Source organism: Nicotiana tomentosiformis, chromosome 6 (assembly GCF_000390325.3).
Source record: "Nicotiana tomentosiformis chromosome 6, ASM39032v3, whole genome shotgun sequence".
Lineage (NCBI taxonomy): Eukaryota > Viridiplantae > Streptophyta > Magnoliopsida > Solanales > Solanaceae > Nicotiana > Nicotiana tomentosiformis.
The window spans coordinates 104,074,117-104,100,014 of record NC_090817.1 but is presented as its reverse complement, the minus strand read 5'-3'; the positions used below and the strand labels follow the sequence as shown (position 1 = coordinate 104,100,014).

Genomic DNA, 25,898 nt, shown 5'->3' with positions numbered 1-25,898 from the left:
CTTCACATGTGCGACCACAAGAGAGAATTTTGCAGGCTGCAAGGCCCAATCTACGGCCACAAGGAAAAATGTGTGGATCGCAGATCCCTATCCTGCAAGCATGTTTCAACTGTGTTCCTCATTGTGTCTTCTGGTGTGTCCTTACATATCTCATTGTATGTCTGAACTTGAATTGCAACTAACGATCGCCTTTGTTTGGTACAAAAAAATGGTTCGATCTAGAGGCAGAGGCGACACTTCGAAAGGAAGGGGTGAACTTTCTCGGGGACCAGGCAAGAGACCCTTACCTAGTTCCCAGCAATATGAAATTATAAAAAAGATAGCAACCGGGAGAGGGAGAGGTGCAGATCTCTCCGAGACGAGTTCATACGCCCCGTCTGGGGACGTATCAGAGGAAAACTCAGTCTCCGTTCAGGAACAACCAGCAGTACAGTCCAGGTCGTCAGAGAGATACCAACTGAGGGACGAGCCATCATCATACCACAGCACTTCCAAGGGTTCAGAAAGTGCTAGTCAGGCTTCTGATCCATCTACTACATAGGTCCCTGAGGAACCAGATACATCAGTTTAGGACATCCCCGATGATGGTAGAGAGAGAGATGATATAGTTATCGGCCTTGAAAGGACGAAAAAGAAAGAGGTTTGGGAGGACCGGTTTGTCAGTTTTGCCGCCTTCACCATCTTCCGTCAATGGTGGCCAGTGAGGTCACTTACTCTTGAGCAGCAATTTCAGTTGAAGGATTTGGAGAAATATAACCTGACAGTGCTAAGACAGTTCAAGGAACGCAAAGGGTGGATGCGGTTCACCCATAGTGTGGTGGATGCCAATGAACATCTTGTCCGGGAATTCTACACCAATGTGGCTCATATCAAGAAGGGTACAAAGGTAACCAATGTGCGTAACCTTAAAGTGAGATTTGATCAAGCTACTCTCAACACGTACTTGGGTTTCGAAGATGTTGAGCCGATGGAATATTTAGAAAAGTATGCAATGGAAGATGAGAACCGGCCTTGGTTAGCATAGATTCTAGCAGCTCCTGGGCCACCACCGCCATAGATCACAACAGGGGTTCCTATTCACATGAGCACTTTGAGCTTTGAGGCAAAGGGGTGGGAAACCTTTGTCTACAACAAACTAGACCCGAGCCAGAATGAGACCTATATCCCGATCCCTCGGGTAGTTTTAGTTGCTTCGATCATGGAAGGGTACTCTATCAATGTGGGTGCTGTGATGTCGGCCAACATCTCAGTCATTACTCAGCAGGATGACTTGTCCTACCCATATACCAACACTATTACAGAGTATCTCACGGATGCTAGGGTAGAGCCAAGGGATTATGATACAAATGTGCAGTTGAAGAAGCCTTTCTCATGGTACTCACTAATGTATGCGAACAACCCCAAGAGAAAAGGTCAGTCGTCTACCACCACAGGACAGTCTGATGAGCCAGCGGGGGTAGTTGCAGAGGCAGTTGATGTTCCATCTACTTCGGCCGAGCCTTCCTCTAGTGCCGCAGTTATGCCTCCACCATCATCCACATCCCCTTATGCATCTCTTGCCACAGTCTCCACTTCGTCTTTGAAGCCGATGCCCATGGCTATTGCTCCACTTTCTGTGCTGCGAGTCTCCTAGACATTGGCGAGCCTCAACAATTGGATGCAGACAACCACTGTAAAGTTGTCTGACCTATCTAGTACTGTTGCAGCACAATCTTTACTCCAGGCACCTTTGATTCCCCCGACAGTTGAGGAGACATTTAAGAAGCTCCTAGAGAACCAGAACACCATCATGGCTACCTTGGTACAACACGGGTCAGTGATCGAAGAGTTGGGCAAATAAGTAAAGAAGATGAGAAAGTCCTGGGGCAGTAAGAAGTCAGTGGACAAGCTCCGAAGGCAGGTGACCAAGCTTGTTGCAGTCGGAGATATCCCTTTTGACATGTTGATTGACCCACACCCTTCATGCCCAGATCCTGCAGCACCATCAGCACTAGCAACACCAGCTGGCCAGTCTGAGGGGCCAGACTCTGCTGCCGACACTGCCGAGGCAGTGCGACAGATGTTCACCAACCCAGTCACACCGATAGCTGAGGATGATGAGATCCATTTAGATAAGACTGAGGGTGGTGACCTTGATGTGGACACAGAGATGTCCAAGGAGCCATATGGAGTTTCCTTCACTCTTTCCCCTCTCTTATTCTTATTTTGCTAAGCATTAGGGACAATGCTTATTTTATTCAGGGGGTGGAGTGTATTTTGATGATATTTGGTACATTCTGAGACAATTGGCTTGTAATAACTTGATATTATTTTCTTTGTCTTTCGTATTCTATATATATATTCTCTAGCTTTCTCTCATTATGTATATTCAATAGTTTTTGTTTAATTAGCTTCTTTATTTTTGGTTCTATTATTATTTCGTAGTTTGAGTTAGTAGCTTATTTGTTTGTTTTAGTAACTTCTTTTTATGTTTTAGTATACACTAAGCCTTTGGTTTTCTTAATACCACGGTTATTTCCAAAGGTAGTTGCTATGTGAACCGGGTGACTCGTCCCAATGATGGATGGCGTGATAACCTTCTTAAGGGAATGAGTCAATTTTTGGTGTTTAGGTATGAATAGTAGTAGTAATAAATAAAAAGACCCAATTAAGTCATGCTCGAAGAGTCAGCATGCTTCATTTGGTACCAACACACTTAACTACGTGCTTATGGTTAGAAATAAGATTTTTGAAAGAAATAACTCTAGTTAGTGACTTTGTGACTATTATATTGACTTTGGCAACCATCGAGTGGTTTAATTGAGCCATAGTGATTTTCAATCTTGAATGTGGTCGTTGTGGGCCCTCGACTCTATCATATTTAACAATCCAGTTCTGTAAGGGGTGAGATGCTTTGTTGCTAGTCCAAGTACCCGTGCGAAAGGTCTAGAACTTGCCCCGAATATGTTTCAAGGCAAAATCCTAAGTGTTGCTTTGACTGAGAAGTGATTGTAGGCTTTCCTTGGACCGTTTGAATTTTCTATTGCCTACCAATGTTGTTATCCCTGGTTAACCCATTTAAGCCTCGAGTCTTTCTCATTTGATAACCATGTTACAAGCCTTTACCCGTTTTGTTGTGACCCTCTCTTGGCACCCGGACTTTTCTTAACACTCTTGTGAAACAATTGGATAAAAACGTAAGTTTGGGGGAGAGACGAGAAAATTGAAAAAGGTATTAAGGCACAAAAATAGAAAAGAAATGATGATAAGGAAAGGCAAGAAAAGAAAAGAAAAATGCAAAAAAGTGAATAAGTGGAAGGTTTGAAAGGATTCAAAGAGAGGTAATGATTACAAACATGGAAAAATCAAAGAGGGAGAAAATGAATGTAATGATAAAGAAAGAGTGAAGTTAAGTCTCTCTAGTTCCCAAAGGAAAAGAAAGTGCCTCAAAGAACTTGCAAAGTGTGAGCCGAGAATAAAAAATAAAAAAATGGCGTGCTTAAGGAACAGTGTAACCACTCAACCATATTGTATCCAACCCTAATCCAAAAGCTTTCATTACATCCCGAAAAAGTCCTATTTGATCTCGAGCCGAGTGAGCTTACATTATTAGCGATCTACATGGGGGAAAAGCCTATGGTACTTGAAGCCGTACTTGCGATATTCTCTTGAGAGAGATGAGTGAACCTTTCATAAATATTTGGATTGAGTGCTAAAATTTTTAAGTGAGCCATGCAATCGGAAAGTAGAGGAGGAAGAGTTTGGAATCCACGATGACCTACATGATTGAGAAAGAGTCCTTGATGAGTAAAGATGATTTTTGATGCTCAAATGTCACTCTAGAACTATATGTGCACAAATGTTTAACTTGTCGCCTTGTTGATAATACATAAGTAGTGTGGGAAATTGTTGGTCCCAACTAATGTGTGGATGACTCACCTTCGACTCGCTGAAATGAACCTTAACTTTTGGAGGTGGGAACTAAATTGTTTGCTTGAGGACAAGCAAAGACTTAAGTTTGGGGGAGTTGATAAGTGAGGATTTTGACTACTTATTAGTGCCTTTTAACTTTTGTTTTAGTCTAAAAGCATTGAATTGTGTTCCCGGAACTAATAAAATTGTGCAAAATTGCAGGAATGCTGGAAGTTGGGCTCCCGAGATGAAATCTGACTAAAAATGAGTAGTCTAAGCACAAGGCAATAAAAGGGAATAGAAGCACAAACTGTGCGGTACGGAGAAGGAATTGTGCGGCCGCAACCAAAGAAAGAAAAAAACCCGACTTGAGTTTTTATCAACTGTTTTATGTCAATTGAGGGATTGATTTACCCAATTAAAGGGTTCAACCTAGAGATAGTAATAACCTGACTTGAGTTTTTATCAATTATTTTGTGTGATACCCATTTTGAAGTTTATTCTATTGTTCTCAATAATATTGTCTGAATCTGAATGAATAAAAGTTCTATTAATTGAAGGGACTTATATAGTTATCGAATAACTTTTTTGTTATGTATATTTCGTTATTATATTATCCAATTATTAGCATTATTTTATTGTTAATAGAAATTTTTATTAGCATATTACATTGTTTAATATTTTTGTCTGCTTCTTTCTTTTTGTAATATAATAGAAGAAAAATATTTTATTACTATTAAAATAATTTTTAAATTTTAAATTTTATTCTACTGTTCTCAATAATATTGTTTGAATTTTAATGAATAAATATAATTTATATTATTTAAAAAATAAAAATGATATAAACAAAAGAAACAAATAAATTAACTAACCTAAATCAACACTCACCCATGTTTGAGTAGGTAATTTTAGGTAGTTAATTTTTTATATCTTTTTTCATTTTTTCTTTTCTTTTTTCTTAAATATTTTTTGAATCTCCAAATTTGTAGGAGGTTTGTACTAAAATGTGATACTTATTAAATTTTTGTTGTTACACTTGACATCATTACATTGAATTGCTTTTCCTATTTTATATAGATATATAGATAGATATTGATATGGATATAGACTATCATATTCAGAAAAAATTACTCCTAAGTTTGAATTGAAAGTTGTTTATTTTTTATTTTAAAATAATTTTAAAACTCCAACTTGAAACTACTCCCCAAATTGAATTGACAATTTTTTTTTCTTTATGTCCTTTTTTTTTCAATTCCTTTTTTCTTTGTTTTTAAATAATTTATGAATTCCCAAATTTATAGAAGGTTTGTCCTAAAATGTGAAAATTATTAAATTTTTGTTGTTACACTTGGCATCATTACATTGATTTGCTTCTCCTATTATATATATATATATATAGATATTGATATGGATATAGACTATCATATTAGGAAGAAATTACTTCCAAATTTGAATTTAAAGTTTTTATTTTTTAAAATTTAAATAATTTTAAAACTCCAACTTGAAACTACTCCCCAAATTGAATTGGCAATTTTTTTTAATTTTTTTATGTATTTTTTTTCATTTCCTTTTTTCTTTATTTTTAAATAATTTATGAATTTCCAAATTTATAGGAGGTGTCCTAAAATGTGAAAATTATTAAATTTTTGTTGTTATACTTGACATCATTACATTGATTTGCTTATCCTATTTTATATAGATATATAGATAGATATTGATATGGATATAGACTATCATATTAGGAAGAAATTACTTCCAAATTTGAAAATAAAGTTTTTTATTTAATTTGTTTTTAAAAACTCCAACTTGAAACTACTCCCCAGATTAAATTGACAACTATTTTTTTCTTTATGTCTTTTTTTTTCATTTCCTTTTTTCTTTGTTTTTAAATAATTTATGAATTCCCAAATTTATAGGAGGTTTGTCCTAAAATGTGAAAATTATTAAATTTTTGTTGTTATACTTGACATCATTACATTGATTTGCTTCTCCTATTTTATATAGATATATAGATAGATATTGATATGTATATAGACTATCATATTAGGAAGAAATTACTTCCAAATTTGAATTTAAAGTTTTTTTTAATTTTAAAATAATTTTAAAACTCCAACTTGAAACTAATCCCCAAATTGAATTGGCGATTTTTTATATTTTAAAATTTTATTTTTTATTTTAAAATAATTTTAAAACTCCAACTTTATTGGAGAATTCTCCTAGAAATCTACACTTGTCATCGTATGGTTATGACACTTGGCAATTAAACTCCGACTACCAACTTAATTTCAAAATCTACACTTGTCGTCGTCTATATACATTATTAGGAAGAAACTATTCTCCAATTTGAATTGGTAGTTTTTTTTTTTTTTTTTTTGAAATTTATAGATATTTAAATTCAAAAATAATAACCAATAACTAATTTTTAACTAAATAACTAATTATGCCATGTGGCTCTTTTTTAGTCTACCACTTGATTTAATGTGATGTCTTTTTCTTTGATTTTTAATAATATATAGATTTTATCTCATGCTTTCTAGTTTTAATGCATATTTTCAAATTTTCTTTTTAATTTGTATACCAAAATACTACATCTTACTTTGTACTACTAAAATAAAAAAAATCAAAGTTTTTCTTCCATCGAAACCAAAAATTTTAAGTCTCGCCTAAAACTAGCAATGAAAATTATTCTAATTAAAACTTATTCCCATTCACAAAAGAGGTTTTAGGTAGGGCTGCTTATCGGGCGGATTGGACGGTTAATTACTCTTAACGGTTTGGCTTAACGGTTATCAGCTTTTAAATGTATTAATCTTCTAGCCACCCGATAAGATATCGGGCGGATTGGTATCGGTTTAGCTCTTATCGGGCGGTTATGGGACAGTTTATCGGCCTAAAGCAATCTATATTGCGTGCATTAATTGTTTGTTGACCGCCTAGCATACAAATTCAGAATAGAAAATTACACATTGAGTCCAGACATACATGTTTGTTAACGCTTACATAAGAATGATGTAGTGTGTCATGTATTATAGAGTGAAAAAAATAGAACATATTGTATGCTACATTACATCCCAAAGCAGACTACATATGAGTCCAGACATACATATCTGTTAACGCCTACCATTAAATCCCAAAGCAGACTACATTACATGAGTCCAAACATACATATGTCTGTTAACGCCTTGCATATTAATTCAGAATAGGAAATTCCAGTCTATATTCAAAGTGAGTCCAGAATAGATATTTCAAAATGATTAATCCATAAGTGAGCAGTCTACACATAAATGTTTGGCCTGCAGCTAACGCCTAACGGTGCTTGAATTTTTGCAGCTTCAAAGTTCAAACAACAACTTCAAATTTCTAACTTAAACTCTCAACCAGGCATTTCACGCTATATCATTAACCATACAAACAGCACCGAGCAAAAGGCAGTTATGTATAGAAATATGGATGGATTATAAGCAGTAAATAATTTACAGGAAACGCAAATGCGCTCTTTCCCCAGAACATAATTCAAGACAGTATTATCGTCACTATTGTGGGATAAAAGTTGTGGCACAACACTACTGTTCTTCTATTAAACATAGACAACATGCATTAGTTTAAAAAAATAAAAGCAGAGGTGAACCATAGATAACAGCTTAAACAATCTTGTTGTAGGGTGGGAGAATAAGCTAAGCTAATAGCTGGAAGAAGTAGAAGGGTTTTTGATATTTAATATATATATATATATATATATATATATATATTCTTAACGGGTTAATGGATTATCCGTTAAAAAAATTGAATAATCCGCCCCCAAACCGATAAGCCGTTAATAAAAAAATTTCAATCTGTTCCCCGTCCGTTAAACCGTTAACCCGATACCAATAAGCCATTAAGCTTCGATTTCGGTTCGATTTTCGATTTCGGTTCGGCTTTGAACACCCCTTGTTTTAGGCCTTCTTGGCTTTTTACAATGTTGAATTTAAGAAAATGTCTTTTTTAGATCTTTTATGTGTAAATGAAAGATCTCTCATGTGTAAAAGTAAATCTTCTATGTGTAAAAAAAAAAGATAAGGTCATAAAACTAAAAACAAGTTTGTAAAAGGTCAAAAAACTCATATTATGAGCAAAATAATTTCCCCACTTCCATAAGAAAAACACATAAAAGGACACGTGTCATGATCTATTTAGCCATTTATAGCCTTTATTGTCTATTGATCAAAGCTTTATTACTATTCTATCCATTCGAAACATGGACCATCTGTTAGCCACATGAGGTTAATTCCGTAATTTAATACCCATCACACAAATACTCGAATCTTTTTGGCATTCACGCGCCTGTATTGAATTTAATTACCATTCTACCCATCAAGACATTAAACAACATTCAGCCATACAAGGTTAATTAAGTAAATTACAACCATCACCCCATCACACAAATACCCAAATCCCACACGTCTTCGCATAAGCTCTTCAAATCGTTTCTCTTTTCCAACTCTCTTTTCTCCCCTCTATATAACCTCTACCTCTACAAAAATCTTCCTCTATCATATAAAAGAACTTCTCTTTCAAATTCTTACCGCTTCAATTCCTATTTTTCTTTCTGTACACCTTCGAAAATCAACTTTTCGCTCCAATTTTGAGCTCTGAATCAGCAGAATTTAAGCAAACCCTAGGTTTAGATTTTACACTCAAAGGTCTGAATCTGAACCAATTTTTTCATCATCGTCTGATATTGTTTCATTAAGCAAGTTGTAAACCTCAATATTCCGAGTTTTATTGCAACGATTTCTTATATGAGTTGAATCAAAGTCTATGTCTGAATTATGTGCGAATTTGCGCTACATTATAGTCATTCTTTTTCCGTGTTGAGTTCGATTGAAAATCTTACACACTCGCACATACACTTGATTTTGCATAAGCAAACTTGTCCTAATTCTCCTGATTTGCTTGAATGGGAAATAACAATTAATAAAATAAAAAAATTGGGGAGGGTGAGACTGAGGGTGCAGAATTGATATTGGATTTTTCTTCTTTAGGGGAAGAGTTATTATTGTTTTATTAGATTCTTTTAACTGTCTTGTGTCACTTACACTATTTCACTGGCACCCTCACTACGGTCCGGCTTTGTGTACCAAGGAACCTCTGGTCTTTTATCCTTTAGTTCTAGCTGGAAAAATTATTATTTTTATTATTGATGAAGGAGATGTATTGAATTTGTAGAAAATATAGATAACTTTTAGTGTTAGTGAACTAATCTTTTGAATGTTGAATTGAGATGGATCTAAGTGGAGGGACTTGGATAGTGAGTATTCATATAGTCGACCCAATTAGCTTGGGATTGACGTGTAGTTGTTGCTGTATTAGTATACTTTATGAAGGAGATATTGATAATATCTGCTACTTTAATCCATTTTGTAGAGGTTTGTGTAGGGAGTTAAAAGAGGAGTGGCGGATCAGGGATTGGAAGGGAGCCAACCAGTGGATCTCACCAAGCACCCTTCTGGAATAGTCCCTACCCTCCAGTAAGTTATTTCTCATTACTTCTACTATGTTTATCAGCAATAAATGCTAGTAATAGGGCCTACGAATTGTTTACAAGTCATTGGTCATTAACGCTTACCCCGAAAACATAGTATTTATTGCTTTCTAAACGATCATTGGAATGAAATATTCAGACTCAAAGAGTTCTATTAACTTGTCAAAATTATGTTTGGGAAAACAAATATTTATATTAATTGCATTAAGACGGATGGAGCAGAAGGGAGAAACTGAAAACGGGGAACTGAAAAGAAGAAAGTTTCGTTCATAAAATTTTCGAATTTCAAATAAGATATGTGCACAATTTTTTATTTTTTATTTTATTTTAAAAGTAACGTGTGTAAGAACTTTTATAATATTATTCTCAAATCTTTTTCAGTCTTGTTAAACGAGTAATAACATCGAAAGACAGAAATATGTAATTAGTTAATAATTCTCTTCTATTGCCTGGCAAATTTTCTTGTGTTGCTTACGTTGCCCTAAACATACTGCACACTTTCGGTTTACAAAAGTTGAACAACAAGTGATAAAAGTACTTTTGGTGGTGAATAACTTTAGTGGTGCAAGCTCTCAGTAGTTTGGATTTTGAAAGTAGATTTCCTCTAAATGACCTATGTGTCTGTCATACTTTTTCACTGCTAGGAATATTGTGTCAACAGTAAATCTGGACTGCAAGTTGGACCTCTTAAAGCCATTGCACTTCAAGCTCGAAATGCAGAGTACAATCCAAAGGTATCTTTCTGTGCCATAGTTTGTTATAATTGTTTATAAGATCATTGATCCTCTTAATGCACATTCACAATGAGTTTTATCTAACATGTGAATGGAGTTCTGTGCATTGAGATCTCCTTATTATGAGATTGTCAGAGATTTGTTACGTGTGCTAACCTGTTCCTTTGCAAAATGATTTATTTTAAACTTAATGATTTTGAAAAAAAAAATTAACTTTCACTTGTTGCTTTTTTGGCGGTGAAATTTGGGGAGATAATAGGTGCCTCCTGCAGGATCAAGTGAACTTTGTTTGAGCATGTGACTGTTGTGAGGCCATTCTCAAATTTTTCCCTTTAGCGGTTTCCTTGCAAATGACTTGTTTTAAGATCTAACTTTGTGAATGGATTCATTTCTTTTTTGCTTTCATATTTTTAAGATTTAGTGCTCACAAAAAGAAGCGTAAGCGAGTAACAGAGACCGGAATAAGGACTTGTGAACAAAGTGGTCTTATTTTTTGAATGCTTGGTCACCAGTAGCACGTCTCAGCTGAGGCTTGTGCTCTAGTTCGGCGTAGTTCCAAAACTAAGTTCTGAGATCAGCTCGATTAATTAAAATTAAAGTACGAGCTGTATTCATTCAGCTTAGTTATTGACCAACTTGAGTTCGATCAAGGCCTTGGTCTCTTCATTTATTGTAACAAGCTAAGGATGAACCCCCTAAGAATGAAATCAATTGCATCTCTTTCATTCTTTCTCTACATAAAACTGGAGAATGTCTAATTTATTAGAATATTTCTTGTGGAATCCCAAATAAACAGAATGTCTTTTGCCACTGTTTGTGCTGATATAGAAGTCTTTATATTTAAATATAATATATATCGATGTGTTTATGCATATGGGAGTTATCCTATTATAATAAAAAAGATATAGGAGTTATTCTATTTCCACATCTAGAAATTGTTTTCAACACCAGGGCCAGTTTGATTAGATATGAAAGTATGGCACTGGGATGTCACATCTTTATGTATCTGATATTTTAATCAGTGCCCTAAATGCTGAAACTGTTTTAGATTCACAGTGCACTTAAAATTCCTCATTAACCTTATCTCAGTCTCGGGATCAAACATACTTAGAATAAGCTTCATTATGGCAGTTGCATGATATTTATGGTTGAAGAGAGAAGAATGAGAACAAAATGAGATGAAGAAAGTGAACTATCCTTTTGAGAGATCTTTCTTCTTCACAAACAATACTGGTGCACCCCAAGGATAAACATTTGGCCTAATAAACCCCTTATACAACAACTCCGGTGGGGAGGGGGGAAGGTAGAGTTTGAAATGGACAGATAAAATGATGGATATAGGGGAGAGTGGAGGAGATAGAGAGAGAAGATAAGAGATTAAGAAGAAAAGAGATTATTAGTGAGATTGAATTGGGAGAGTTCCGTTTGGAGGTTTTTAGAATATCTAAAAGAATATTTAGGTATCTTCTTTATATGTACACATAGTTGATCATGGGGTTTATATATTGTACACGCATATATGGCCATGCAATTTTAACTAGTTGAACTTGGTTTGCAATAATTTCATCAGAGCATGAGTCAGCTTGAGTTTTGCTTAAAATATGGAGCTTGATCTTTTACAAAAACTGGGTGCTCGTGAGCCTTAGCAGCTTGGTTTGCTTGCGTCCATTATTTTCCCCTCTTTTCCATTTTGGTTTAGGTATTGAGGGTTGTTTTTTTGGGGGTGGATGGGGGTACCACAACTATGATCCGCAAATCATAAGTCCAATTTGGTGTTTTTTTGGCACTTAACAACTCACTTTATTTTTAAGTCTTATCTGATGGTCACCTAGTCTTCAATGTGGAGTATCTTTGTTACTTATCTTTGTCACGTATCCAAGTCTTATCTTTGTTACCAACTTGCCCATGTCAGCTAGGAATTGCTCACCATTGTGTAATTGGATCTCCTTAGTCAGTGATATCTCCTATGTTTGTTTTTCCCTACTTTGTTCACTTGATTTTTGAGCTCTAAGATGATATATTTGATATTCCTATTTATGGTTTGACAATATATAAGATTGTATCTATTCTCAGTTTCATACGAAGTAATCCATGAATCATTAAAAGTAGGTATTCTATCATTAGTATGAGGCATCTATGTAAACTGTTTACTATGACATGAATCTGTGTGTAGAGCAATTGAGTAGTAATTGTTTTATATTTGCTTCCAAAGTTATACTGTGTAACCTCTTTCGTAAACCTGTATTCCACTTGAATCTGCTGAACCGACTAGCTATGGATGTTTGTTGTTGCATCATCCGTGCATCTTTGTCAAGCAATTGAGAATGAAAGTATATATCGTTTTAACTAGTTATTGTGTTTTCAGCGTTTTGCTGCAGTGATCATGAGAATTAGAGAACCAAAAACTACAGCACTGATTTTTGCTTCTGGGAAGATGGTAAGTTTTAAACGGTTTTTGATGGGTTTGGTCTTAGCAAGTATTGACACTGTCACTGATCTTGTTGATTGATTCAAATAATTCTGGAACTTAAAATTTAACCTTGTTCATGAACTTCTCATCTATGTTGCTCGGATAGGGGTGTGGGCACCTGACAGGGGTTCGGATTTAGAAGTCGGATTTGTCATCACCCGACTTTTGGGATTCGGGGATACATGTAGGAGTATGGGTGCGGGTGTTAAGATGAAACCAATAAATGTATATTACGATATATATATATAAGTATATATTTCGTCAGTTTATTGAAATTATATAAAAGCTAGTATAATTAAATTCTTTGTTAAGACTTAAATATTTTATTCATAAGTTATCTGGTAAAATAGTAAAGTGTTCTAATATATATATATATATATATATATATACACACACACACACACACACACACACACACACACACACACACACTCTCCCTCCGTTTCATAAAGATTGTCTTAATTTGACTTGGCACAAACTTTAATAAGGAAGGAAAGACTTTTGAGATATGTGGTCTTAAATAAGCCATAGCATTTGTGTGGTTCTAAAACTTTTGAAACTTGTGGTCTGAAACTTGTCATAACATTTGTGTGGTTATAAATGCTTCTTATTAAGAAAATATTGAAAGGTGTCATAGTGCCAATCTTTTTGAAACAAACTGATAAGGAAATAGTGCCAATCTTTTTGAAACAGAGGGAGTATATGACATAACCTCAAAAGTCAAACCAAATACCCAATCAACCTATACTTGGCGATAGGTGAAGTCAAACACCCAAGTTAGGTTGACTAAATCGAGTGCAGATCCCACACCCACTCCCACACCCACACCCAAATCGTGTAGGATCGACATGGGTGCGGCAAGACTATTGAAGGATCTGAGCAACATAGCTTCTCATTGCTATCCAGAAATACTCATTTTATTATCTACTTTCTGCTTAAAACTCATGCCTTCTAATTGTGAATTTATTTGTCTCAGGTCTGTACTGGAGCAAAAAGTGAACAACAGTCAAAGTTGGCAGCACGGAAAGTATGTACTAGTTAATAGCTAGTATTGTATCCTTTGTGATGAATCCAGATGCTTATCTAAGTTCACTGAATCAGACAAACTTTATCAGAAAGTTCAATGAATCAGACAATACTAATTTGGATTTAGCATCTGTCTAGTATATTTCTTGAAAAGGTTCCGACTGTTCAGCAGGCTTTTTATGTCTTCAGTAGTTATTTTCATAAATTGTCAAGTTCTCATTTTCTTTTTATTTGAAGTGCCTATCTTTCTTACTTTGATGTTTTCCTAATCTTTTACAGTATGCTAGAATCATTCAAAAGCTTGGTTTTCCAGCCAAGTTTAAGGTAACCACTTTTGCTCAGTTATTCAGTTTATTGAGATTTTATAGAAAACTATACATATCCCCTTCCCTTATCCTGGATGTGAGAATGAAAATAAGGAATAGGAAAGGAGAAAAACTGCCTCTTCAGAAAAAAAAGAGAGGGAAGAATATGTTTATGTTTCCATCCTGATTACTGCGTTCTTTACATATTTTGGAACATTTGTCCATCATAGGGTGCAAACGCTTTTCTAAAATTTACCTCATAACTACCCTTGGATCTAATCCACTATAGCTGGATGGACCTAACCTGTCAATGCCGGTACCTATTTTCACGTGAATAAAGGATTTTCCCATATACATAAATAAGAAGACATTAAGTATATTAATGATATCACTACAAAAGAAAAATCAGAATATCGATTTGAGCCTTCAGAGGGAGTGATCTATTCGACAGGCTAGTCTGGTGCTTTGATATTCCCTAGAACCAAGGCCAAAGGTAAAATTACATCCTCAATCAACAAGTTGTGCAGAGAAAACTTTATAAACGTTGTGAGCTGGGATATGTGCTTGAAAGCCTTCAGTACGCAGTTTGCAATGTTCTGGAAGCGGCTAAGACATTATATTTGTTTTTTCAAGAATTGACACGTGCTTTGAAAATGCTTCAGAATGACTTAAAACGCTTCTAGGCAAAGCTTCTCTTCTTTGTTCCTAGTTTTCTGGAAACAATACACAATTATAGGAGAAGTTGCCAAATAATCCTAGTCTAGCTGCAATTTTGTTCTTTTTGCTGTTTCTGCTATATGTTTCAGTTATTTGAATTGTTTTGCTCCATTGTAGGATTTTAAGATCCAGAATATAGTTGGTTCTTGTGATGTTAAATTTCCTATTCGACTTGAAGGCCTTGCATATGCCCACGGTGCTTTCTCAAGTCTAAGTATTGACATATTATATCACTATTTCTTAGTATTCATAAATCTAGTGAATATTGTAATTGCAATCCTGTTATACCTATAAGGTATAAGCCCTTCATCTGATTGATCTGCGGTTATTTGGTTGGGTTACTCTGTCAGACAAGAATCAGCTTTTGCCTTCTTTCTATTTTTCAGTCTTCTTTTGTATTATCCTCTAATTGTATCTGTAGCAGATCAAGTTTTTGAAATTTCGATGTATCATTTCTCTTGAATTTGTTGGAAGTATTACTGACCTTTTTCCTCGATATGTCTTCCTATTTATCAGTTTTCATATGCAGTATCCTGCAATTGTAATGGTAACAGATAAAATTCTTAGAATTTGATGTATCAGTGGTTTGAGATATTAGGCATTGTTGACCTCTTCATGTCAATTGCCTTAAAACGTATGTTATTTGAAATGCACGGAACTTCAAAGGACTCTGAAATTTTATGTGAAACTGTGAGGTCAACAATGCTTTTGCTAGCATAGAATAAGCAAACAAGCTTGAGAACAAAAATCTATTCCTCGAATTGGTTGGGTCATTATCAACCAGAAAAGTCACTAGTGATGGTCTTGGTTTAACCATGGGTTAGCTGCAAATGGTGCCGAATTGAAGTGACAAAACCTGGGTCATGAATGATAATCGTCCATTCCCAATTGATGACATCCTGTGCTTTGACAAGTCTGAAGTATTTGACACACTGTAGAACTTCAGATCTTCTACCAATTATATCCATTAACAATTCAAACTTAAACCATGGTTTGATGTTTCCTCATCACAATTATTTATCAATTACTACTATAATATTTTTTCCTACTAAATAATATAGTTATGTCAGTCAATTTAACTTCATTTACAAAATATGGTATGTGTACTAAGATCGATTTGTTTTCTGTAATTATTATCACCCATTTTTAGAGAAACCATTTAGTTAACTGAATTTTGATGAAGATAGTTAAAGCTGAACTTAGATCTTGATTTGTGTCCAAGTAGGCTCGAGTCCACTGATTGGCAAAGAACCTTTCAGCATGTGTTTTGGATCTTCTAATGCAGCCTGTTAGTATTTGTTACATATCGAAAGTTTGCGACCTTCCTGATTATATTACCAGTGATGTTGGTGCTATATTCCCCTCTTTTCTGCATGTGTGTGTGTGTGTGTGTGGGGGGGGGGGGGGGGGGGGGGTAAGAAGAACGGAAAGATAAATAAAATCTAGCTCCAATTCTAGCCAATCGACACACTTGCTTCCTTTCTTTATGGTCAAACTACTGTTGCTATAACTATGCAGTCCTCAGTCTCTCTCGCGGTCACTGCATTCCCTTTTGCAATATTGTAAACATGTTCCAATTTTGGTAAATAATTAGTTCATGGGATAAATGTTGTGTCATAATAGGGAGTGGTTTGTGCTAAGTTCTAGTGATTTGTGGTAAACTGTCCCTTGTGCATCACTTATTATTTGTGATGTAAAATGAGTTTTACCCTTGTTTCTGACCAGAAAAGCAACTGGTACATAGTTCCGAGTGGTTGGCCAGGTGGCAATGCTCGAGTTTCAGTACCTTGATATATTCATTAGAATCATGACATCTTAAATAGAATGTCGAAAGAACTGTTTAGTGGGAATTCTGACAGATATATTGACTTTGATATTCCTCCCTGTATTTATCATCTTCCATTTTTCTTGGTACAGTACGAGCCAGAACTATTCCCTGGATTAATATATCGCATGAAACAACCAAAAATAGTGCTGCTTATTTTTGTTTCTGGGAAAATTGTCATCACAGGAGCTAAGGTAATACATAGTCTCTGCCTTCTAATGGATTCTTCTTTAAATTTCTACATGTTATGCTGGTGGTTTACCATGCTCAGCATTTTATATGAATTTCAGGTTAGAGATGAGACATATACTGCCTTTGAGAACATATACCCAGTTCTTACTGAGTTCAGGAAGAATCAGCAATGGTATGGCAATCGGTTGTTTGTATGTGCACAACTTTTGTTTTGGGTGATAAAATATTAGTCCATTACTCAACAACCGGGGGGGGGGTTCGGGTTCTGACAGCTGTGATGAGCTGGCTCAAATCCAGCTTAATGAACTGTAGTTTCGCTGTCAATTGGAGGGGTATTCTGATGATAGCCTTTTAAATATGTGATAAAGGGGTTGGTACTTCTAAGTGCTGGGGAACCGCTAGTCAGTTATTTAGCATGCATTAATACACGAGGAGTAATTTTCTAGTTCTTATTTGTAGTTAATGCATTAGATGCCACGAAAAAATGATTTTGTATGTCTTGCTTTTGGATGGAATAGTGAAACCATTTATTGGTGAGAGGAAAACCGAGATGCTTGTAGCAGAAAATGTTTCCCTTTCCCTTTATGTTTAAAGAGAAGAAAATTTATTTGTCTTTGCCATGCAATGTTGAAGCTCCTGTGGCGTTAACTTTTAGCTTTGAGAGGAACTCAAAAAAGAAAGATGAAATAGTTCAGAAGGACAAGATCATTAGTTTTAGAAAAAAAGAGAGGCGGGGTATTCTTTATTTGAGCACCATGTGCAATTGTAGGGAGCTCTGTTGCACTAAAGTGATTTATATCAAGTAAATGCAGTTTGTTGCTCTATATTGGTAGCGAACTAATCCTCATCTTTATATTACTGATGTTGGTTGCTCGCAGAGTTGAGAGACTGTTACATGCAGTGGAGCATCTGCTATGACTGACTGCAGGGTGGTTCATATTTGGAGACTTCTTTGTTTTTCTTTAACTGTAGATATTCTATAAATGAGGCATCAGCTTTTATGGACGTTTGTTTAAATTAAAACTGATAGGGTGGAACTTTAGGAGGATCCCGATAACTGTATTACTTCACTTGTAGCATATCATAAATTCAATTGGGGGAGAGAAAAAAAAAGGGAGCTGGTCGTTGGTTCCTTATTCTCGTAGTTGTTGAGTCTTAATGTTTTAAAGCGGTTTTTTGATTTAGTTCTCCTCAGTCGGACCTGAAAAGTATTTGTATTACTTGCCTTCTTTGTCGAAAGTTTTTCCTGCTCCTAAATTATAGCTTTATGTACAAAAATATAGTTGCCTCTCAACCGGGAATCATCAGCCAACCCAACTTTGAATGAAGTGAGGAATACTTTCTCAGTTACTGTGCATAGACATGTTAGCTTTATATATACTGTGTGTGGGTGAGCCATTCATTTGTTGGACTATGGACTATATTGATATGATATTTTTCCACAATTGTCCTTTCCCTGAACTTTGGCCACATTGATCCTTGTTAATCTTGTGATCTTGTTCATGTTAATAGTTCCTTTATTTACTGCTAAAACAGTTAGCTTTTAAGCTTAGCTTTCGGGGTGCCTTCTCGTCTCTTAGTCCTCGATGATCCGAAAAAATGTAAATCAACAGTCGTCGATGAAGTAGCTTGAGTATATGAATCTTCCAAGTCATTACCCCTAGTTTATCATAAGGGGAAGTAAGCTGTGCGCTCCAACCGGAGAAACGTCCATACTTTTCATTAAAAATGACTATCATACCAAACATATGGGTAAATATTTTCTAGCAGTAAGTTGTTTAGTAATCAATATACTATTTAGAAATAAAGTACTCATTTTTTTTTTTTCGAGAATCAATTTGATTAAATTTTAAATCTAAATTGGATTAATTCAACTTAGTATTTTAAAATAAAATTTAAATATTCAAAAACTATACAAAACATATGATCAAAAAGTATATTTTAAAATATTGGTTAAAATATATACAATTTGACTCTTAATAAGTAAAATATGTCATCTAAATTAAAATGGAAGGAGTAATTCTTTTTTAAACTTTAAAAGTTGTTGAAAGAAAGAGGGGGGGGGGGGGGGTGGGAAACAAAATTTGATAAAACTACTTTGGATGGCCAGGAGTACCTTTTGAGAAACTCAAACTGTGTAGTAAATGACTCTTCATTTCTCTTTTTCACCAATTACCTTTATAATGATGGGTCATACGAAAGCTATGTAAGATGGACAATCTAGATTCAAATAACGCAGCTTATGTACCAAAACAGATAGCAGCGAGCCAGTACTAGAATGACAGGGGTAACCGAATATAGATTTTTCTTTGAATTAATTGTTATTAGTAGTAGAAATAACAGGGAATGTTGTGTACTTGTATGTTAATACAGGACACCCAATCATGAACTACACAATGCATAAATTAGTTGAAATAACAATCTAGTGTGGCACTGGCTCCACATGAGTGGAAGAGCATTAGTAATTCACAGTAGATTTGATTGCGTCCAGTATCTGCAAACAAAGAAGGATCAGTACTTTAGTCAGACTCTGGGTTAAATCTTTTAAAAATGAAAGAAGTTTCAAGACCAGTTACCTTGTTCTTTGTAGGCAAGTAAAAGGGTTCGAAGACAAGAGGAAAAGGGGTATCTAACCCACATACTCTGGCCACTGGAGCTTCTAACTGCAAAGCAACTCAAATATTGAACACTTATAAGTACTTCATTTCGTAACGTCTTAACAAAATATTGGAACATGAGAAAAACATAGGAATATGAGAATACACAGATGCAGATGGAGTCTATGTTTAACGGATTCAACTGAACCCAGTATTTCGACAAAAAACCTTTATCTCTGTGTGTGCGTGCATGAAACCACTAAGATGTCACCAAATATTAAATTTTGAACCCATCACTTCAAAATTAAAATGAATTCAGTGTTAAGAACTTTAAAGGTTAGATTCATTAAGTTTAAATCATGGTTCTGCCTCTTCGAACATAGGACATTTTCTATTTGATAAAAAGAGATTGGAGAACTAAAATGCTCATACTAGAACTGCTAGCTTCTTGCAGCATGTTCATGTTTATGCTATTATTGACATCCTCAACTAACAGAAGGGCCTCACTAAAACACCCCTATCCAAGACAATCACCTCTAATACATAAATTATTCATGTGCACAGCAAAGAATATTGATACCCACACAAGGTTGCGATTCATTAAGCACTTCTGGTTTTAAACAGGACCTAGTAACTGAACCTGAGATAAGGCATGTGGCAAATACTTAACTTTTAGCTAACCCAGTTACCCAGATGCTAGACAACACTGACAGGTTCAGTAGCCTCACCCACTCACACAAGTAAGATATGACGCCAGTCCAATAACCAGGAGTATAGCAAAAGCTCTAAGCTGTTTATATTTTTCCAAACAACCTAGGTACCACTCATTATTCCTTAAGACTGCTTACTTCAACTATGTTTCACAAATCCAAAAGCACAGAGGACATATGACCTTGCCTATGAGATCTCATATAAGGTTTGACATTTATAATGGTGATCCAGGAAAGAAAAAGGAAACTAACAGAAGTCTACAAAGGAGACCTAAAATAAGTAAATACTTACTCTTGTAAAGCAACGTTCAACTATAGATGCAGAAATTTCAGCACCAAATCCACCTGTCACAGGAGCTTCATGACTAACCTACAAACAAGAAAACTTCCTGTAAGTTATTTAATTAGGATGAGATTACCTCTTCAATTCCATAAAGCATTGCTTAGAATACTCACCAGAAGCCTTCCTGTCTTTTTGACGGAAGCCTCTACTGTTTCCTTGTCCCATGGTATTAAAGTTTTAAGGTCTATCAGTTCGCATGAGATCCCTTCCTATAGAATATACGTATTTAGAAGCTGATAAGTAATCAGGAGAAGTACATAAGAGGTACAGCTGAAAGATTAACTGATAGATATGATACAATACCAAGCGTGAGAAAGAAGTTTGAGCATGCAAAACCCATGGACAATAAAATGCATTTATACTGGTAAAAAGAACTAATGGAATGACAAGAAATCTATTCAAGGCAACATATTATAACAGATCTATTAGAACCTAGTATTCACCTTTGCAGCTTCAATGCATGCCTGCTCCATAGTAGATAGCTGAGCTCCCCAACCAACTAATGTGATATCACTACCTTCCCTGATGACCTGCATTTTTGCATGCATCAGATTTTTTTGATAAGATAATGGTAGCATGCTCTTCAGCTTTCAAATTCATAATAAACAATTAAACAAAACATCATACCTCTGCCTCAGAGAGAGGCAACATATAATCATCTTCAGGAACTTCTTCAACAGCCATCCGGTAAAGCATCTGAGATTCATCCAGACATATTCAATGATCTTCCTGCAGCAAAGAGTATTACGAGGAAGGAAAAAGTGATTACCTTTGGCTCAAAAAAGACTACAGGATTTGGGTCACGTATGGACGACAACAGCAATCCTTTTGCTTGATGTGGACTGCGTGGGATGACCACCTTACACAAATAATTGCACAAAAAGTTGTCAAAGGTATGCATTCAATTCTATAAAGAAAAAGGAAGTGCATCTGGTTTCTAAAGAAAATATATCAAGAATTTCAGGAAAAGTAAATATAAATAATTATTCCCAGAATCCTTTAGGAGGAGAAACTATAAGCAAAAAGGTGACAGAGAGGGAAAACAGAGTGAGCATATAGAAGATACTAATGGAATCACGGAGCTTGGTGCTTCACTTTAAATCAAGAAAGGAAACAAGCAACCTCGAAAAATAATCAGTCAACAATCCAACCAATGCCCATGATGGTGATGGCTCACGAATGGAGAAACTCAATATATATACTGTATTTGGAGAATAACGATTTTTCTCATTTGAAGGGAAGAACTTGACAAACAAATATTGGATGTCCATCTTGTAGAGACTTATCAAAAGAAAATAGAAAAAAAGAATGTCCACCTTGTAGAGACGGAAAACTTTGCATGTGTTTGCTAGCATCCTATTTGAACTCACATTGCCAGTACTAAACCCACATAAATGAGGACTGGGGTAAGGCAACGACCAGCTAAAAGAAGTCAATTTATGATAATTCCTCACAATACTAAATGGAGATGTGCTCTCCTGGGTATATGCTACATCGGCACCTGGGCGTGATGAAAAATATAAGGAAAAGTGTTCCATCACCTCACCACTTGGATGTGAGCAGTGGCGGAGCCACCTTCATCCAAGGGGTGTAAATTGACAACCCTTCGCCGGAAAATTACTGTGTAGCTAGGTAAAATTTCTTTTTATGTATATACACTATATGTAGAATGCCCTTGGCTTTTTCATGTGTTTACTTGTTTATATTTTGGCTCCCCTTAGTGAAAAATTCTGGCTCTGCCACTGGACGTGAGGAAGTATAAGTAAGGGTTCCAGTTATGGACGGTATGGGTAAAGAAGTCGGTCCATCATACTTGCCACGTGAATTCAGGTTCATTGACAGAAAATAAAATAAAATTACTAGATAGCTTAACGGGGAGAATTGATATTGCAATTTACATAAGACTACGTGTACGGGAAAATGCTAGAGTGATTAACTACAGAGGTTATAAATTACGGTAATGTGAGATAGGAAAAAACAGAAACGTATGAAAATCATTTTAGCACCAGAACTTAAGAATAAAGTTATAGAACTAAAAGGATTGGTGATAGGGTTATTTCAGTAACACTAGCACATGGAAAGGAGTCAATCACATCAATAGTGCCGATGCTCCATAAAGAATTAAAGAGGAAACTAAACATATAATATGGTAATTTTGAGAAAAATCATGCAAAAGAAACCTGACAAGTGTAAGATGCAAAGAAAGACGTGGGATACCTTTATACCAGGAACATGGCAGAAGAAAGATTCGGGGGATTGTGAGTGGTAATGCCCGCCATGTCCAACAGCTCCATAAGGTGCTCTTATAGTTAAGCCTGGAAACCATGAGGTAGCTCAGCATCTTCAAACTTAGAGAAAATGGTGAAGTGCAATAAAGTCATGTTTTCCTCCAATTACCTCCGCAGTTGAACTGATTACCGCTCCTATATCTGAATTTTGCAGCTTCATTGACGATCTACAAAATGAAAATCTGACAGTCAATAAATGGCATGCCAATATGCTAGTACATGACTCGGCGAAGATGCATACCTGATCAAAAGCAGGAAAAATATAATCGGCAAATTGAATTTCTGCTATAGCTCGATTGTCCTGAAATTTAAGGAAGCAGAAAAATAACAATATCAGCAAACAGTTAACAACTATTTAGCTTTCAGTATTTAGAGCTCAGAAGCTGACCATTGCAGCCAGACCAATAGCAAATCCAACTATGCCCTGCACATCAAAAACCATTAGTGGATACACTTCTTCACACAAGAAAGTAATTTGAGATGGCGGAGCAACCAAATGGTCAGGTTCTTATGCACCACACATTGTGTCAAATGAAATATATGCTGAATTTCTTATTATTAAAACAAAGAAACAGCTGGTATTAGCTCAGGTCTTTCACCCAGAAAGGGCTAGAGCGGATGTGGAATATAGTAGATAAGCTACAGATATACCTGCTCACATAAAGGAGTGTTAAAAACTCTCTGTTTTCCAAATCGGTCAGCTAATCCAGTAGTGCAACGAAAGACACCACCGAAACCAACATCTTCTCCAAATACATAAGCACTGAGAAGAAAATTCATCTTTCATCAATGAACCATAAACAAGCACATAAAAATTGCAAGTAAAAGAGAACAGGCCGGCAAAAGCATAATCTATTATTGAGCATGAGTAGATCCAGCTGAAATGGTCAGCATTACTTGAAGAAGTTTGGATGCTATTTAGATGCAATCTAAACAAGTATACTGGGATTTGCGTGTCTGTGTCAACTAATATTCCAAAGTTAAGCTGGAAGCAACTGGTAACTCCTATGAAGGTAAGGAGTCAAAAGCTGAAGGCTCAAGCTATCATCCTTATACTTCTGGAGAAGCTTAACGCAAATGCATTGTTGCATTACTCGTAATACTGTTCTGGGAAAGTAAAAGAGGTATTCTTGGGATAATACAAACGGTACAGTTATTCTGCAGAAAAGCAACGAACGAGAATGTTGTGGGAGCAACATCTCCTTCCCCCCACCACCACCCCCTTCTTCATTCAACCATTCTTATCCATTCATGTGTCGGTGCTTAAAATTAGTTGTTATGCAAAGTACATAGCAAATGACAAATGATGCATACATGAGATTGGTTTGAAGTACTCACATACTGATACAAAAACATGATGAGAATAGATATCCAATTATAAAGCTTCTGTTGGAAAATTTATCAAAAAATAAAAAAAAATACAAAAAGAATGGACTATTTCTGTTTCTTAAGGACATTTGACCAGTCTTTGACCAGCATAGACTAGCTAAATCATGTTTAAAAAAATGGAAATTTTAAATATTATACCAAATATCACATACTTATGACCCTCCAAATGAGAATTGAGAGGTGGTATAAAAAAGAATCATTTCACTTTAACGAAAAGATAGCTTCTTGGCTTTTTACTTAGAAACTGTATTTGTACAAGGAAAGGAACTTGCTTTCTCCACCTTCTCCAACTTGAGATTCTCATTATGAAATCTTTGTAGACCATTCAATTTATCCATCAGTATTATTCCCGAATAACTTAAAGATTGTATTTTTCTTTTTTCTTCTTTTTTTCCCTTTTCCTCCATCCACGTAGTTTAAAAGTACAGTACTAGTAATACTTTTTCCTTTTGTTAATCAAGCAAATTAACAACAATAGACTGATCTAGGGACAGGAAAACTTCACAACTTTTTCTTTTCCCGCTTTGCTAATTTCTAATTCGTGATTGAGCGATAGACTGATCTAGGGACAGGAAAACTTCACAACTTTTTCGTACACTTACCAAAAAAGGAAATTGGAAAAAATACATATACAATTAAAAAGATACCGAGGATCAGAGTCTAAGGCGATGTGAAGAGCTTGATTAATAGCAGTAAAAAGGTTGACAGATTTGCTCGGACTGATTCCTTCACTTTTTTTAAGCGTCTGATCAACTGTTGACGAGAATCCCCTACTTTGATTTTTGGAAGAAATTGAAGCCAATTTTCCAATTCTTCTGAAACTGCTTGCCATTTTCATGTAATTTTTACTAGGATTGAAATTTTCAGAACAACAATATGTTTATTTGGAGAAAGTGGGAGTCTGCAAAATATATTGAGCTAAATATCTGAGGAAGAAGAGGAGTGTTGAAGTTGTATTGAAGAGAATTTATTAGAGTTTGGTATGGGACAAAATGAAATTAATAAATCTACACATGGTCCACGTTGACAGAGATTATCCTATACACTTAACCGGTTTATTTGTACTATAATGTTAGCCGTCAAATCATTTTGATTTGGTTTTAGTAGAGAATTTCGTAATGGATAAAATTAAAGGAAATAAATTTATTTCAAAATTAAAATATATGGACTATAACATTACCATAACGAATGAGTTCCGTACTTTTAAGTTCAATCTCAATTTGTATGTGTGTGAGTTAGTTTGACTCGACGCGGATTTTAAGAAAAAAGAAGAATTTTTTTAAAATTTGTGGTTTTAAAAATTTAAGGGATAAAAGTTTTGTAGGGCCATGATATTTGTGTGACTATAAAAACTTTTTATAAAAGTAAAATAAAGAGTTTAAATTGAATTATTTCTAAATTTAAAAATATGTCATTTATTTTGGAACATAGTATTAAATTCACGTTAGTTTTTCAAAAGGTACATAATATTTACAAATTACTACTATGCTTAATTTGGATTCGGCTTTCAACAAAAATATTAAAAGACGGATGGAATACTATAATGTTGTCTTATATTTTTATCAAACATATAAATAAGATATCTTAGAAAGTATACACTTAATGAAACTAAAGTATGTAAATAAAGAAATTTGTATCTAAAAGATGTCATTCTTTTTTATACGAAATAAACATGAAATAGTATAACATTAAAGGAACAAGAGTAAACCTTTTAAATTATTGGCATTCAATTTTGTATAAACGTCCACAAACATTACGATATAACTTTTCGATTTTTTTAATTTTAAATGATATGTTTAGTTATGAGGAATTTCATGAGTTTCCTATTATAATACAAGTGTAGAAATATAATATTGTTGATGTTTCTTTAATGTTTTTTAAATTAAA

At 35.0% G+C, this 25,898-nt stretch overlaps 1 protein-coding gene and 1 pseudogene across 1 annotated transcript; one reads left to right on the top strand and one right to left on the bottom strand.

Annotated features, from left to right (window-relative positions):
* The first annotated feature begins 1,849 nt into the window (after positions 1-1,849).
* On the top strand, positions 1,850-17,828 carry LOC117279192 (TATA-box-binding protein-like; annotated as a pseudogene).
* Positions 17,829-18,972: 1,144 nt separating this feature from the next.
* On the bottom strand, positions 18,973-24,985 carry LOC104098958 (2-oxoisovalerate dehydrogenase subunit beta 1, mitochondrial-like). Its single transcript, XM_009605814.4, has 13 exons — positions 24,659-24,985; positions 23,274-23,385; positions 23,011-23,046; positions 22,864-22,923; positions 22,732-22,789; positions 22,552-22,649; positions 21,104-21,193; positions 20,962-21,030; positions 20,778-20,864; positions 20,448-20,543; positions 20,284-20,361; positions 19,261-19,347; positions 18,973-19,178 (listed from the first exon to the last, which is right to left on the bottom strand). The coding sequence occupies exons 1-13, from the start codon at positions 24,847-24,849 to the stop codon at positions 19,143-19,145; spliced, it is 1,098 nt and encodes a 365-aa protein (XP_009604109.1). The 5' UTR covers positions 24,850-24,985; the 3' UTR covers positions 18,973-19,142.
* Positions 24,986-25,898: the final 913 nt, after the last annotated feature.

Coding starts and splice junctions, on each gene's coding strand:
- LOC104098958 (XM_009605814.4), bottom strand. CDS start 24,849: ATGAAAATGGCAAGCAGTTTCAGAAGAATTGGAAAATTGGCTTCAATT. Junction 21,194..22,551: donor GCCATGTTCCTGGTATAAAG/GTATCCCACGTC, acceptor TATTTGTGTAAG/GTGGTCATCCCACGCAGTCC. Junction 21,031..21,103: donor TAGTCTTTTTTGAGCCAAAG/GTAATCACTTTT, acceptor GATGAATCTCAG/ATGCTTTACCGGATGGCTGT.